The 15,780-nt window shown below is 37.7% G+C and overlaps 1 protein-coding gene across 1 annotated transcript in view; it reads right to left on the minus strand.

Annotated features, from left to right (window-relative positions):
• LOC311302520 (uncharacterized protein) overlaps positions 1-15,780 on the minus strand; it is a 747,744-nt gene that overhangs the window by 424,598 nt on the left and 307,366 nt on the right. The window contains exon 12 of the mRNA XM_084428465.1: positions 12,122-12,295. Coding sequence (XP_084284591.1) covers positions 12,122-12,295 — 174 coding nt within the window. The remainder of the gene's footprint in view (positions 1-12,121; positions 12,296-15,780) is intronic.

A 15,780-nucleotide genomic window follows, 5' to 3' on the forward strand; every position in this document is an offset into this window, starting at 1 on the left:
CTTTTTTCAGTTATTTATAAACATGTTAATGGCAAAGGTGTAAATTCACTTTATATAGCACAAACAGGGCTACCATAATATGCGAGCAACGTGTATGTAGATGTTTGTATTTTTAAGAGAATAATGTTTATGCGTGGTTATTGGAAAAAATTAAAATGAAAGTTGCTGAATTAAGACCACAAAACACATATTAAATATGTGTCCACAAGACTTTTGACTAATGGATGTTGTCCCTTTCAGTTCTAGCTTCAAAATTATGTGAAAATAGTCTTGCTTTATCGTTCACAAAAAAAAAAAATACATTGATTTAAATGGTGTAAAACAGGTTTTGCTTGGAAAGCCAATATGCGAGGGGGAGGAGTAGTTTACACCTTAGATTACAATGTCCCACCCACTCTGCATAATGACTCTGCATAATTAGCCATTCATTCAGGTGTGACACTGACTGGGCCACAATGCAAGGACAAAAGATGTATTTAGAAGAAGACTTATATTGACCATTTAAGATTTCGCTTACATCTCTCTTGTAAATATGTTTTGCTATTTTATTAAAAATGTTACAATTACAACAATAATTACAATTTCAACAATATTTCAAGTGTACTCTTTCTTTGTAAAAAAGAAAAAGAAAAAAGATTATAGGCCTACATTTTATCATATGTATTCATTAGTTTGAATATAGCAAATATATATATATATATATATATATAAATAATATAGTTATATATATATATAACGTTAGATATGAGCAGAAATTGCTAAACAAAAGCTTAGGCTATTTGATGTGGCAGTATATTCTACAGTAGCCTAAAAACTGTACCCAAATCTAGTCAACAAGTGACTGACTGTAACGTTGTTTTTATGAAATATTAGGGCATATAAATGCTAATTTGCAGTTTAATACGTTGCTTATACAAATACATTTTATTTCAACATATTCCAGTCGATTTTTACTCATCTCAGTAGGCTATAGCAAAGCAGTTTATTCTTTCACACACAGACGCGCGATTCATATTTAGGCTAAACAGTCTTTACAAATATGTACCCTTCATTCATCTCACAGAAAGGCGAGTCATATTATAGAAATGCGATTCATCTTTTTGCGGTTTGCATAGGCCTACACTAACGTTATTCCATAACGTTATTCCACATTCAACACTTGAGAAAAGAAAACAGCCTACCTCACTCCTCAGCGGGATCTGCTCCTCATATCAGGAGATATTGCTCCTCATATCAGCACTGTTCTGATGAAACTTTTCTCCATAAGGTAGGCTATATTATGTCTCACTCGATTGCAACGCGCTTTGTTTACAGCTGATGTGGGCGTTCTCAGAATTTGCGTTTGAATAGCACGCGCTCTCCGGGGAGTGGTCGAATTACTTTTGAATGGCTCGTAATGAGCTCGACTGGAGTCGCTCTCTTTTTGTACAGATTACAGAAGCTGAGAATATTTGTTTTTATATAAATTACTTCATTTAAAAGATGCGATCTCAAGCTTTATGCCCGTGGGTCTGTTTGCCTGTTTGACTGAATTTTCGCGGAGTTATAGATCATTTTCGAACGCGTTTCAAATGGGAGTTTACTGACAGAGAGAAGGCAGAAATCGCATCATGTTAATTTTTCATTATTTGTCAAAAAGCAAAACACTTTATTTTTATTGTGAGTATACAGAAAAAAAGAAAAGAAACTGAACAGGATCGATTGATGTATTACACGAAAATGAAAGATCAAAATTAACAGAGCATTTAGTGTTTATTTTCATTGCTAAAAAAAAAAACAAGCAAAACGCGCGGGCGCGTTTTTGGTCCCCAGAGGGTTAAAATACTGTGATCTCCATTCAAACACACACACCATCTTCTTCACATTCGTCTGTCTATTAAACCTTTGACAAAATCATATCGCGATATTTTAAATCTGTGTTGGCGCTGCCGCTGACCCAGAGAGAGTCGTCATGAAACAGCTTATTGGGAACAGCGGGTTGGGAATCGTAAGACATTTTCCGGTTCCGGTTCCCATTCAATAAAATGATTAAAACAACTAATAAAACACAGCAGTAAGGGGAAAATGCACAATCCTGTGTGTGTTTATTTCTTATACTTGTCAAATGAGTTTAACAGACTGGTAATGTCAACAAACTTTTGCAAAAATAAGGAAAATAAACATTTCTGCATCCTCTTGGAGAATGTGGGACTCTCCTATAGCTTACAGTGTCTCCAGCAGTGGAGAACACCCTCTCAGAAAGGGGAGAATATGCTTGAACACACATGTAAGATCCAGACAGGTGAAACATACTATTTTTAAAATGGGTTTGAATGATTGATTCATAAAGACTTCACTTGTTTCACTACTGGATGAATCAGCGCTCTATCAGTTAATAAACTTCTCTCTGTTTATGTCTCTGACGCGGTGAGTCCCGCAGGCGCTGGGCTAACGTTACTCCGCCGCGGTGCGACCCGACCGCTGTAAAGTAGTCCGAGTCTAAACGCTTATTACAGGCTTACCGTAGTGATTCAGGATAGGACAAAAACACGCTTTGAAAAAAGCCATTCATGATGTACTCGCTTATTGTATAATACAATACCATCATATTACAGACAACTGGTGTAATTATGCAGTTGTGGAGACGAATGATGATTCCAGAGCAACACATGCAGATACACTACCAGCCAAACGTGCGGGATCGCTAATATCTTTAAGGTTTTAAAAAGAAGTCTCTTCTGCTGCATTTATTTCATTAAAAATAACAGTAATATTGTGAAATATTATTCCAATGTAAAACAGCTCTTTTCTACGTGAATATATAGTAAAGTGTAACTTTCTATTCATCAAAGAATCCTGAAAGAAAATTGTACACGACTGTTTTCAACATTGATAATAATAATAATGAATGTTTCTTGAGCATCAAATCATCATATCAGAATGATTTCTGAAGGATCATGTGACACTGAAGACTGGAGTAATGATGCTGAGATTCAGCTTTGATCACAGGAATAAATTACATTTGAAAATATATTAAAATAAAAAAACAGTTATCTTAAATTGTCATAATATTTAATAACATTACTGTTCTTTTGTATTTTTAATCAAATAAATGCAGCCTTGGTGAGCAGAAGAGACTTCAGATCCAGATATATGGATATATTTTTTTCTTTTTGTATTACCATCATGTTCACTTTGTTTCATTTTCCATAAGAGTGTTATAAACACTCACTTCCAGCCAATGGTCGCACACGGGTTAATGATATCGGCGTGAAGCGACACAAGTGCGTTCTGAAGCTCACACCAGAAGTGATGCGGAAGATGAGCGGCACACAGTTTCACAGTTCGCTTATATCACGCTTCAGAACGTGCTGACGTTTAAGACAAACATGAACTCCTGAATGTGTGTGTGTTGGCCGGAAGCAAAGGTTTATATTGTAAAAAGTTTGAAATATTTGTTTCACTTCAGAAGCACTGATTCATCAGCTGGGGTTTATGGATTACCGTCATGTTCACTTTGTGTGGTTTCTGAACCCACTTGCATTACATGGACTCACAGAGATGATTATTTGCTTACACTACAATAAGGTTTCATTTGTTACACACTAGTTCACTACATTAGTTAACATGAACGAACCATGACAGATTCTTCTACAACATTTATTAATCTTAGTTGATGTTCATTTCAACATTTATTAATACATGTTTTAAATCAAAAGTTGTGCAGATGTGTCCATTAAGAATCACAGGGAAAGGGATTGGGCGATTCGGCCGTGGTGAAGTTCTCTGGCACATGCCGTACATCACCAGTAGGGGGCAGTCCTGTTTCTCTCTCAGTTATAGCGGCACTGAAGACAATAATGTGCAGCGATGTGTTAAACTCTCTCTGGTGTGTATTGACAGCAAGCGGCGAGCTCATAAACGTGTGAGAAACACATTTTTAAGTAGAATATATTGTTTATGAACAGCTCAAATAGAAATAAAATATTAATGATTCAGTGATCAATGGTTTTTACATGCTTGTCATGGGCGTTTGTAGCATAAAAGAGTGTTACAATAACTTTTTAGTGAACTTATAAGTGCAAATATCCGTCCCATTTTAGCAACCCTAATTCCCACATTGTGGAATTATTACACTGTGAATTCATTTCTTTGACATTTAAATAACATATAAAAGATCTTTTGCAAGGACACAATGACGAAAATGTGACTTATGTCAGTCTAACATAAAATGATATTGCATTTTAATGTCTATCTTTGCCAAAGATATGAACTTTTCAGACATATTAAAATATTTTAATAAAATTGTTCATTCATTGGCCACTTAAAGGGGCATTCCACCCATTTGAACATTGTTTTTTATTTAAAGTGGGTCATATATGTAGCCGAAATGTAAAATAAATTTTGAATTTGGTGCCTTCGTGACCGAGGAAAGACAAAAAATAACTTCAGGACGCATTTGTGTGAAAGACAACAACTCCCACAATGCACCACATTGCACAGCTCCGCAAGCCACTCCCACTAATCCAGAAAGCGCATATCTTCTTATAAGAGAAATCACTCTTCCCTCTACAAGTCTAGCTACCACCAGAGCTTGAAATTCATTTCACACAAAATGTCTAGTTAGTTGGCGAACTCATTAGTGCATTACTCCTCGTTTGTATATCTTTCGAAAAGCTGAATTATTGCATGGTACCTGGATGTTCAGTCAGAACATATGCGGTGCGAAACTATGATAGTTCTCAACACAAACGTCCGTGTCCTCGTCTGATTCAGAGATTTCGTCCAGGAGAAATTGTCATCGTTGAAATTCTTTGCCACAGACGGTCTCTATCTCTGTGTTCGTAGCGGTTCGTAGTTGCATAGTGAGATCACCGGCGCCACCAGTCCGCCCTAACTCGAGTCAGTCCGGGCTCCTCGTCCGCGGCAGGCAGGTCTTCTGCCTCGGCTGCTCTTCGCTATAATGCGGCTTGTAATGGTAGCCACAAACACCTGATTCAAGCATCAGACTTCAGAAATCCTCTTCTTCTATATCATATTGAGCACTCTCCTCCGCTATTGTCATAACTTTACATCTGTCTCCACAGCGCCTGTTAGCTTAGCTTCAAACAAGATGGAGGATATTGCTTTCAGTTTCAGAGAGTAAAGTCCCACCCACTGATCTGTAATAGGTCTGTAGCGTGAGCGGGTCCCGCCCCCTGGGAAAGATGAGGAACGAGTGTCTGTAGTCTCAACAGAAATCCCCCCCTCTTACACTTCCTCCTACAATGACGCAAAATGACGATTTTTGCGTTATTGTAGGAGGAAGTGTAAGAGGAAAATAACGGATTTCTCCCGTCTCAGGGGAAAATGAGAGAGTGTTGCACGACCATTCAATAGTATGACTGGGTTTCTAACAATGCAAAGCTTAAAGGCAGGGTAGGTAGGATTTATTAAAAATTAAAGATCCAAATTTGTTAAAACTTTCTATATATATCAATACATAATTAAAATGTAAGAACTCTGAAAAAAAGAGTATAAAAATCAAGTGACTCTAGACCGTTTAATCTGTATTAAACACAGCTCATTATTTCGATTCGGGACGAATCAAAGGATTGGCTTAGGCGACTGTCACTCTCTCGCAACCATGGCAACCACCCTTTTGCCACACAGCACCTGCCCACTTGCGCGCGACCGTTTGATTTGAGGAGTGCGAGAGGCACGGAACCTGATCACACCTCCGTCCAGTAGATGGCGGTAATGCACTATGTTTGCAAGCTGCCAATAAAATCTATCGAAGAAGAAGAAGAAGGCACTGAACCTAGGAATACCAAAACAATGGCAGAGAAAGAGCAATCTAAATTTACAGTACCGGCATATGCAGTTAGTGAAGGCAAACCAGGCAAAAAAATGCCCCTTCCCCTCCGCTTGTCTCAGGTAAATAATGCGTCCTCTAGCTCAGCGGTCGGAGTCGCGCGTTCATGTGTTTTGGGGGCGTGGCTTTGGAAGAAGCACAGAAATGAGGGGGTGGAGTGAATGGAAATAATGAGATGTCTTTAAAACAGTCGTGAGAGGTCTACAGACACTCGATTTTGATACTTTCTTTTTCAGAGTACTTACATTTTAATTATGTATTGATATGTACATAAAGTTTAAACAAATTTGAAAAATAAAATTTTTAGACCATTTCTACCTACCCTGCCTTTAATGCAAATGGGTGGAGTGTCCCTTTAAAAGTACAATCTGTAAAAATGAATAAATGAATAAAATCCCCCGGTTCACTCGAGCAGAACCAGTCCTATTTTAACGTTTCTGATCCTGCGTTTCTTCTGTATTATAAATGTTCAGAAACCGGTTTGATTAGAACAAATACAGATTAATAACGTTATTTTGTTTAACTTTTTTTTGTAGCCAAGTTTATAATAATAATAATATTTAGGCTATAATACTACTACTACTACTACTACTACTACTACTATTAATATCTCTCTTTTCTTTGTTTAATGCCATGCCAGCTTCTATGGATATATATTCAAGGTGAGGAACAGGTTTTTTATTTAAATAAAACTAAATAAGATGCCAAACGAATTAATTTAAAGTGAAAAAGCCTACATTCCTCATTCGGCACGAATCCAGATGTTTCATGATTTGCGAATCAAGCTGAACTATTAGGCCTATTATGTAGGCTAAGCTTTGTACTCGGCATTATTGACGTAAAATATCATCTTCCCCATATAACAGCGCAGTGAGGCGGTGGACACGCTGAACGCCACAGATTATATTACAGACTATTCAGATTGAGCGCTGGAACATTTTATATGTTTGGTTGACTGTATTTTATTCAGAGGCGGCGGCGCGACCACTGGATTTATTCCTTCCAAGAGAGTAAACTCTTGCTCCGTAATTTATGCTCATACAGATAAAAGCAAGACATAATTCATAAATTTACAAAGGATATTCAGATTTTGTAAAATAACGGAAACAAACGTAATGTCTCTGTTTCCTTTATAGATGTTTGGAGCGCGCCACAATGAGCTGAAACTCAGCACGGTTTCTTTCGTGTTTTAATCTGTAATATTTTAGTGAAATATATTTCAGCCTTTTTTAGAAGAATCTGTCTAATATTTATTTTCCCAACAAAACATCAAATAAATAGAAATAAAAAGGTTTTAGTTTAATTCCATTAACACAAAAATACGACAAAATGGTCACGTCAAAGCTTTTATTTTTTGAAAGTGGTCGTACATTTATGCCGCATTCCAGGCAACCTGTACCCATGTTTTTCCAACCTTAGCTGTGAAAGTGCACTGGAACGGCAGTCAAACCCGTGACTTCCCACCCGTGAACTCGATCGATGTACTCCCAGTTACGAGTTGGAAAAACACGGGTTACAGGTTGCCTAGAACGTGCCATTACACTACAGGTGTGTTTGTGTGTGTGTGTGTGTGTGTGTGTGTGTGTGTGTGTGTGTGTGTTTTGTGGCATTACACTGCAGTTTTTAGCTTCTACACTCCAGTGTGTCCACCCTGATCCTGAACCACAAGAGCTTTAAACAGCATATTTATGTGTTTGTGTTTGTGTTTGTATTGTGTATTCAGAAGTGTCGGCCTAATAGTTCAGCCTGATCTCAAGGCAGTTTGTACGGTGGTGTATTGCTGACACATACATATTATTTTATCCACTCAATTATGACGTAATAACGAGATGTTATGTAATTTTAACGACATCTTTTGTCATAATAATGAGATGTTATGTCGTTAAATCTATATATTTTCTAGACCTTTTAAGGACATGTGTAGTAATGTACAAAATATGCCTTTATCCACATAAAATGTATATAGCCTATCATGTCTTTATCATGTCTTTATCATACTTCTATGTTTGAAAAGCTGAAGCAAATAGCAGCAGCCCCCAATACAGGACATTACCGCTTATAACGAGAAAAACACGTCTCGTGGCTTAATGTACTAAGACAGTCATGTTAAAAGATCAAATTCTGTGCACACCTTATTAATAAAGCATATGCAGCCTACAGAATAGCAGACGAGCCCAGATTACAAACGCATTGCGTTTAATTACACGTTAAGTGTCTTCGGGAGAAGGGGTACTGTCACGTGTAGTTGTAGATAACGTGTCCGTTCATGTTTGGACTTTCAGTTTGTGTTTTGATTGGTTCCTGTTTTCCTTTTCTTTTCCGTCCATTCCTTCGTTTCTATGGTTACTATCATTGAGTTCATTTGTCCCAGCGGTGTCTGATTAATGATCTCGTTTCTGTCTGCTATATAAGATGCTCCCTTTCCTTCAGTCTTTGTCCGATCTCCGTTGTGTTTATGTGTGTTTATGTTACATTGTTTGTAGTTATTTGGGTTTTTTTATTTAAAAAAAAATTAAGTTAAAGGAGTTAGCCTACATGTAGTTTCAGATTGCAACCAATAAGTTTACAAATTTAAATCAAACATATACAATACAGTAGCCTAGTTTGAGCCAGTGTACATTATTTACATTTACGCTTTTATCCAAAGCGACTTACATTGCATTTCAAGATACAGATTTACATTCCTATCAGTTCTTGCTTTCCCTGGGAATCGAACTCATGACCTTGGCGTTGCAAGCGGCAACACTCTACTGTTTGAGCTACAGGAAAGATTCCTTAACTTTTAAAATTAATTTTACACTCCTATGGCCAACTTTCTTTATTAAAAAATGGTAACACTTTATAATGGGCTAAGGTTTCATTTTGTTAGCATTAGTTAACATGAACCAACAATTAATGAACAATATTCTACAGCATTTATTAATCTTAGTTAATGTTAAGCTCAACATTTTATAAGCCATTTTTAACAATTTTAACAAAATGTTGACAACTTTAGACAAAGTTGTATCTGTTAACATGCACTGTGAACTAACATGAACACTAATATTTTATTAACTAACATTAATAAAGGCTATTGCTCTCTGTTAGTTCATGTTAGTTAATGCATTAACAAATGAGACCTTATTGTAAAGTGTTACCAAAAATCTAATACAATTAAAATAAAATACCTAAATAATGCAAACAACTCATTGGATAACATTGGGCTGCATATAAAGAAACAAAATGCATTTTTCTTTTGCTCGATGTCTATTGTCTATTTGCATATCAATAAAGATTTTTTTAATACAATGCACATTGAATTTGTAATTTCTACAACTTTTATAGCACTTCAATTGTAAAAATTGTGAGCCTGACATATTACATTTATTATCATTAGCACTCCATGTTCAAAGATTTACTAGCTGTCAGTTCATCTCTTATACACTGCTGCCTCTAGTGGTTTTAGTTGTAACTCTAAAAGTATGGGGAACTTCTTAATTAATGTCTGTTTAGTAATTCATATTTTATCCTTCATTTGCTCTCCAGAAGCCATATTTGAGCACTCCCACACACACACACACACACACACACACACACATGTAGATTCCTTTAAATGTTAAGGGGAAGATTAAAAAAGAGAAACTGGATCTGTGAACAGGGCTGTACAGTGCGACATATATCTACACTAAGATTGGTCTGTGCGATGAATAAATGTCCCACTGTAGCACGCGTGCGATACAGTTTTGTAAACTCCGTTACTTGTGTTTGTTTTCAGACATGATAACAGTCGTTTTATACTTGTGCTTATGCGATATCACGATTTTTGATGGTGGATGATTTAGGGGCTGTTTACACCTGGCCACTTCATGCGTTTTCTGTGAAAAGACCAGGTGTAAATGCCCTCCGAAACGCATTCGAGACGGATTTGAATCCGATCGCTCAAACCACTTCAGGAGGAGGTCTGGGCCGCATTTCAGACCAAACTGGACAAGTGGAAATGCATCTGGTTGTTGAAACCACAAATGGAAATTTTACTCCTCCCAAAAATGCTAAAAAAATAAGCGTGTGAGAGCGTGTGATAGGCTATATGTCATGTTATAGCCAGATATGACGATGCTACTGCAACACGCATCACCGCAGACAAGCAGCTGAGCATCTGTTCATCAAGACAACGTTCAAACTATCGCAAATCAAAGTGAAAGTAAGTCGCAGACGCTTAACACACAATCATCATCATTAAAAGTAAAGAAATGAAATGATCTTCCAGTACTGTTGCTGCTCTCTCTTATTGTGGTCTTTGATTTAGAAATTTTAGCTGATGATCAATAAAATGCAGCTCATATCTGTTGCTTTCGGTGACGTGCCCTCCATTAAATCTGCATATAGCGCGGGAATTGAAGATCGGATTTAAATCCGTTTTGCAAAAACACATTTATGTGACCAGGTGTAGATGGAGTCGTTTTGATAAATAGAGCAAACGCTTTACAAATATGAATTCTCTTACATCATATGAACAGACGTAAAAATAATTTGCTGAATTTGATCATGTTGTTTTAAAGGGGTCATATAATGCCATTTTTGTACAAGCTAATATGATTCTTTAGGGTCTAAATTAAAAGTTTGTAATATACTTTAATTAAAAATTCTCATTAGTATTGTAAGAAAACACTAATTTTACCTGGTCAAAAACAGCTCTGTTTTCAGCACGCCGTTTCAGTGCATGTGTCTTTAAATGATAATGAGCTTTGCTCACCCCGCCCCTCTGTTCTGTGCGTACACCGTTTGTAACACAATAACCACGCGTTGTTCATTATAAAAGTGGGATTATGAATTATATTGAGAACGTCGTACATAGAAAACATGCTGTAATGTACCCTGAGTGTAAACCTTAGATGCATTCATCGTGAAGCCTGCAGCAAGGTTTGCAAATTTCGCAAAGATTAATATAAATACTAATATAAAGGTTAATAAAACATTACACTCACATCTTCTGGAGGTTCAGCAGTAACACGTTGGTACCGATCCATTTTTTCTCGTTTGTAAAGCTGTCTGGTGTGAAATGATTCGCGTAAACATGAAAGCATGGACGATCGTGGGGAATCCCCGTGAGGGAATCCCCGCGTCAATCCTTAGGGCATATCGCTTCAAAAACAAAACTCAGCCACTGCATCTATAACGGCTGAGATTTAGGAACATCCAAATGACTGCTGTGTTCCTTATTACATCTAAGAACAAAACACCACAATCGTGTAGACGCCATTCTACTCCAGCATATCAACAATGGCGGACTACTATGACGACGGCTGTCACAGCTTGCTCAGGGCGGGTCTTGTGTTGAAGCACGGCTGTCAATCACAATCGCGGGAGGGGCGTACGATCTTATGACGTCACAATATCGAACGGCTTGATTTCATAGATGGTCAAACATATAAGGAGATTAAAACAAAACCACTGGATGGATTTTAATCATGATAGGATGGTTGTGTACAGGCACTGCCAACAGACATTTCAGTGCAATCAACTTGTAAAAGTGCATGTACCATTATATGACCCCTTTAAAAGCTTTGCTTGTAATTAATGAAATAGTAGTTATTTCCCTGCATTTTATTCCATTTTGATTATACTTTATGAATTCACAGTAGCCGCGTTTCCATTACCCTTCAAATTGTGCAAATTGAAATTGTCAATTTCGCAAAACCTCCCATTTATGGAAAAAAAGTTTTTATGCTCACATGAGGAGGTTTTTCAGGCCATTCAAAAAAGAAATATTTCGCAAAACTGCAATGGAAACAGTGTTTGCACATTTACAGTCACCTGACGTAGACGACGCAGTGTGTTTGGACAGAATACGAGACAGAGCTCTTTATTAAATTCATATAAGGCAAAAGAATTACAGGAATAATGGATTCTAAACCTCAAATAAATGCCACAATCAAGACCTTGAAGCAGAACTGAGGGAGAAACACCCAGAAACTCCTCATATGTGCCGCTCACAAGTATAATAAGGGTCGTTCCTCACCATTAATGCTTGGAAACACACACACATCTCCTTCCATTAATAATAATGGCCAGTGCAGTGGCTGGGATATACATAATCCTACCAACGTCCGTTAACATGATTTTTGGTTTTACTAATCGAAAGAGGAAAAAATGAAGTTTTAGTCGCATAACATCAGTTAATGGAAACGGCGTCATTTCGCAACAGCTTTTTGTCGACATTTAAAGAAAAAAATGGCAAAAGTTTTGCACAAATCTGTAATGGAAACGCCCCTAGTGACAGTTTCATGTGAAAGTAACGTATGATCTTACCCCAGTGTCTCCAGTTTACAGCGAGGATTCGCCAGTACAGCAGAGAACAGCTTCACTCCTGAGTCTCCTAGATTATTATCAGACAGATACAGATATCTCAGGTGTGAGGGGTTTGATCTCAGAGCTGAAGCCAGAGCAGCACAACCTTCATCTGTCACACCACACCTCTCCAACCTGTAGAGAACAATGACACACTCTTCACTCTCTCAGATCAAAACAGAAATCTTAGCTTTTCTTGATTGTGTTTATAATTTGTGCAATATCTCTTTTTTTAATTAATTCAATATATCAGTAAAATTAACTGTTATTGGAAGAGATTATGTCTCTATGTGAGGGAGAAAGATTATATGAAACTGATCAAATGGAATACATTGAATACATTACATACATTAAATATAAATGTTTATATGCATACATTACAAATGCATATATTTGAATATACATTTCTCACACATATATCATAAAAAATGGTTAAGTAAATCACAAATCAGGTCAGATAGGTAAGAGCTGAAGTGTGACTCATATTTTTTTGTTAAACCATTAATTTATAATGTTTAAGTAAGAACTGTTATAATGTTTTAACAGTGATGCTTGTTCTCAGTGTTCCTTACCAAGCGAATCTAGTTGCTGTAACCACAGGCATCAGCTTCTGGAGAACTTCATCTCCTGTGTTCTGTGTGCCACTAATTGAAAATAAAAATGATTTAAACTTAATTAAAGTTAAAGTTAATTATTAATGCTACTAATAATAATAATAATAATATAATAATAATAATTCATATCATAAGTAAATAATACATTATACCTTCCTAAATACCCTCAAATAATTGTTTTAATGAAACACTGCTTTATAAAGGACATGTGAAAAAGTGGTTTTATATCTATAACTGTAGAAGCCTCGTATTCAGCCGTCACTGATTAGTCTCTTCTTCTCGTTAGTGTTGCTGTGGCAGGGCTATTAGTCTGCATTTACACTACAACACTATTATGACACATCAGGTTTGTTTGTCCTGTCGGTTGCTATGGTTATCACCATGGAGACATTTTACTCCCGAGTCGGGCGGGGGGGCAAGAAAAAAGTCTTTGTACCTGCATCAGCAAATTATTCGTAGAAACTAAGCACACGAGTTTGTTTGCTTGTTACTTGCTTATTTACATACTTGTTAATTTAATAATTTACTTAGTTTTATTGTCACAGGAAATGATGCGCACAAAATGTGTGAAAATGTGATTCATTGTCCATAATATTGCCAGCACCTGGTCATAAATAAAAATGATGATGAGACATTAATCTAATTTATTTTCTTAATACTTCTCTTGTATAATAATAATATTAAAACTTAATTTAGGAAAAATACTTCCTATTAAATATCTTTATATTAACTGCCTTTTTTATGAATGCAATACAGTGACTGACAGCCGTCTGTGTCTCCCAGTGTCTTACATTATTGTCAGTTTAGTGTTCAGTGATTCATTTACACAGAAACAAAAGATAACATGTATGCCTTCATCTCCGAATACATTATCTGTGTCTTACATTTGGTCTCATAATGAACTCAGATAAACTCAGTGCCGACTCGTTTTCCATCAGTTCTTTTACATTAATTAGAATGTGTGCAAAGGATTGTGGGAGATTGAAGAACACGAAGGATATACTTGATGCATCCTTCAAAATGAGCTGAATTAAAGACACAAAATGAATGTCTTCAAAACATCCTTCAAACTGAGACGGCCTTCAGAGGCGCTTGATGACGTGGCAGTCGAGATATGCAGTCTTACTAGGACACAGCCACGGTTTGAGGAACACACGCAAATGATCTACAATATCCCAGAAATCAGTCTGTGCCCCGTGATTTAAACACCTCTGATCTCTGAGTTTCTCTTTGTTCATAATGTTTTAGACTGTAATGATTGCACTCAGTGTTACTTACCGATCATCTCTGTCTCCAATTAAGCTGCTCAGGTCAAACTCCTGCAGTGTCTTCTCTGAGGACAACAACACAAACACTAAAGCTGACCACTGAGACGAGGAGAGTTTCACAGCACGTAATCCTCCAGAGCTCGTATGAGGTTTAGCTTCGTTCACTAGAGAAAGATCACCCAGTTCATTCAGACAGTGAAACAGACTGATGTATTTATCTGGAGAGGGATTCTCACTGATCTTTTCTTTAATATAGTCAGCTGTTCTCGTATTGTTGTGAGAGCTGTTTGCTGTCTGTGTCTTCAGTTCTTGTAAGAGACTCTGGTTAGACTTCACTGACAGACCCAGAAGGAAACGAAGGAAAAGGTCCAGATGCCCATTTTTACTGTGTAAAGCCTCATCCACAGCTCTCTGATGGAGATCCGATAGGGAAACTCTGCCTCCATTAGTTGGTTTGGTAATCTGGTCAAACACATTGATGTTATTGTTGATAAAGGAGAGATGCACATATAGAGCTGCTAGATGTTCCTGAATGCTCAGATGAACAAAGCTGAAGACTTTCCCCTGACACAAGCCCAACTCCTCTCTGAAGATCTGAGTGCACAATCCTGAGTAAACTGATGCTTCTGCCTCATCAATGCCACACTCGCTCAGGTCTTCCTCATAGAAGATCAGGTTGCCTTTCACAAGCTGCAGATAAGCCAGTTTCCCCAGTTTGACAATCATGTCTTCATCTTTCACTTTCTTCTCATAGTCCTTCTCATGTTTGATGTTGGTCTGAATGAGCAGGAAGTGTGTGTACATCTGAGTGAGAGTCTTGGGAATCTCTCCTCTCTCTGCTTCCCTCAACATCTCCTCTAGAACAGTGGCTGAGATCCAGCAGAACACTGGGATGTGGCACATAATAAAGAGGCTCCTCGAGGACTTCAGGTGTGAGATGATCCTGTCGGCCAGACTCTGATCACTGATTCTCTTGCTGAAGTATTCCTGCTTCTGTGTGTCACTGAAGCCTCGTACCTCTGTCACTCGATGGACACACTCAGAGGGGACGAGATCCGCTGCTGCTGGTCTGGAGGTGATCCAGATGAGAGACGAGGGAAGCAGATTCCCCTCAATGAGGTTCTTCAGCAGCTCGTCCACTGAGGCTGATTCAGATATATCACACAACCTCACATCGCTCTTAAAGTTCAGAGACAGACGACACTCATCCAGACCATCAAAGATGAACAACACTTTATACTCATCACTGGATATGTCCATTTCTTTAGTTTCGGGGAAAAAGAGATGAAGAAGATCTGAAAGACTGAGTGTTTTGTCCTTCATCAAGTTGAGCTCTCTGAAAGCGAGTGGAAATATGAGCTGGACGTCCTGATTCTCTTTCCCTTCAGCCCAGTCCAGGATGAGCTTCTGCACAGAGACTGTTTTCCCAATGCCAGCGACTCCCTTTGTCAGCACAGTTCTGATGGGTTTGTCTTGTCCAGGTAAAGGTCTAAAGATGTCACTGCATTTGATCGGTGTGTCCTCTGTTTCTGCTCTCCTGGACTGTGTCTCGATCTGTCTCACCTCATGCTCATTATTGATCTCTCCACTTCCACTCTCTGTGATGTAGAGCTCTGTGTAGATCTCATTCAGGAGTGTTGGGTTTCCCTGCTTTGATATTCCCTCATACAAACACTCAAACTTCTGTCTCAGATTTGATCTCAATGTGTTGAGGACTTCAGCAGGATTAGAGTCATGG

Source organism: Rutilus rutilus (genome assembly GCF_951802725.1).
Source record: "Rutilus rutilus genome assembly, chromosome: 13".
Lineage (NCBI taxonomy): Eukaryota > Metazoa > Chordata > Actinopteri > Cypriniformes > Leuciscidae > Rutilus > Rutilus rutilus.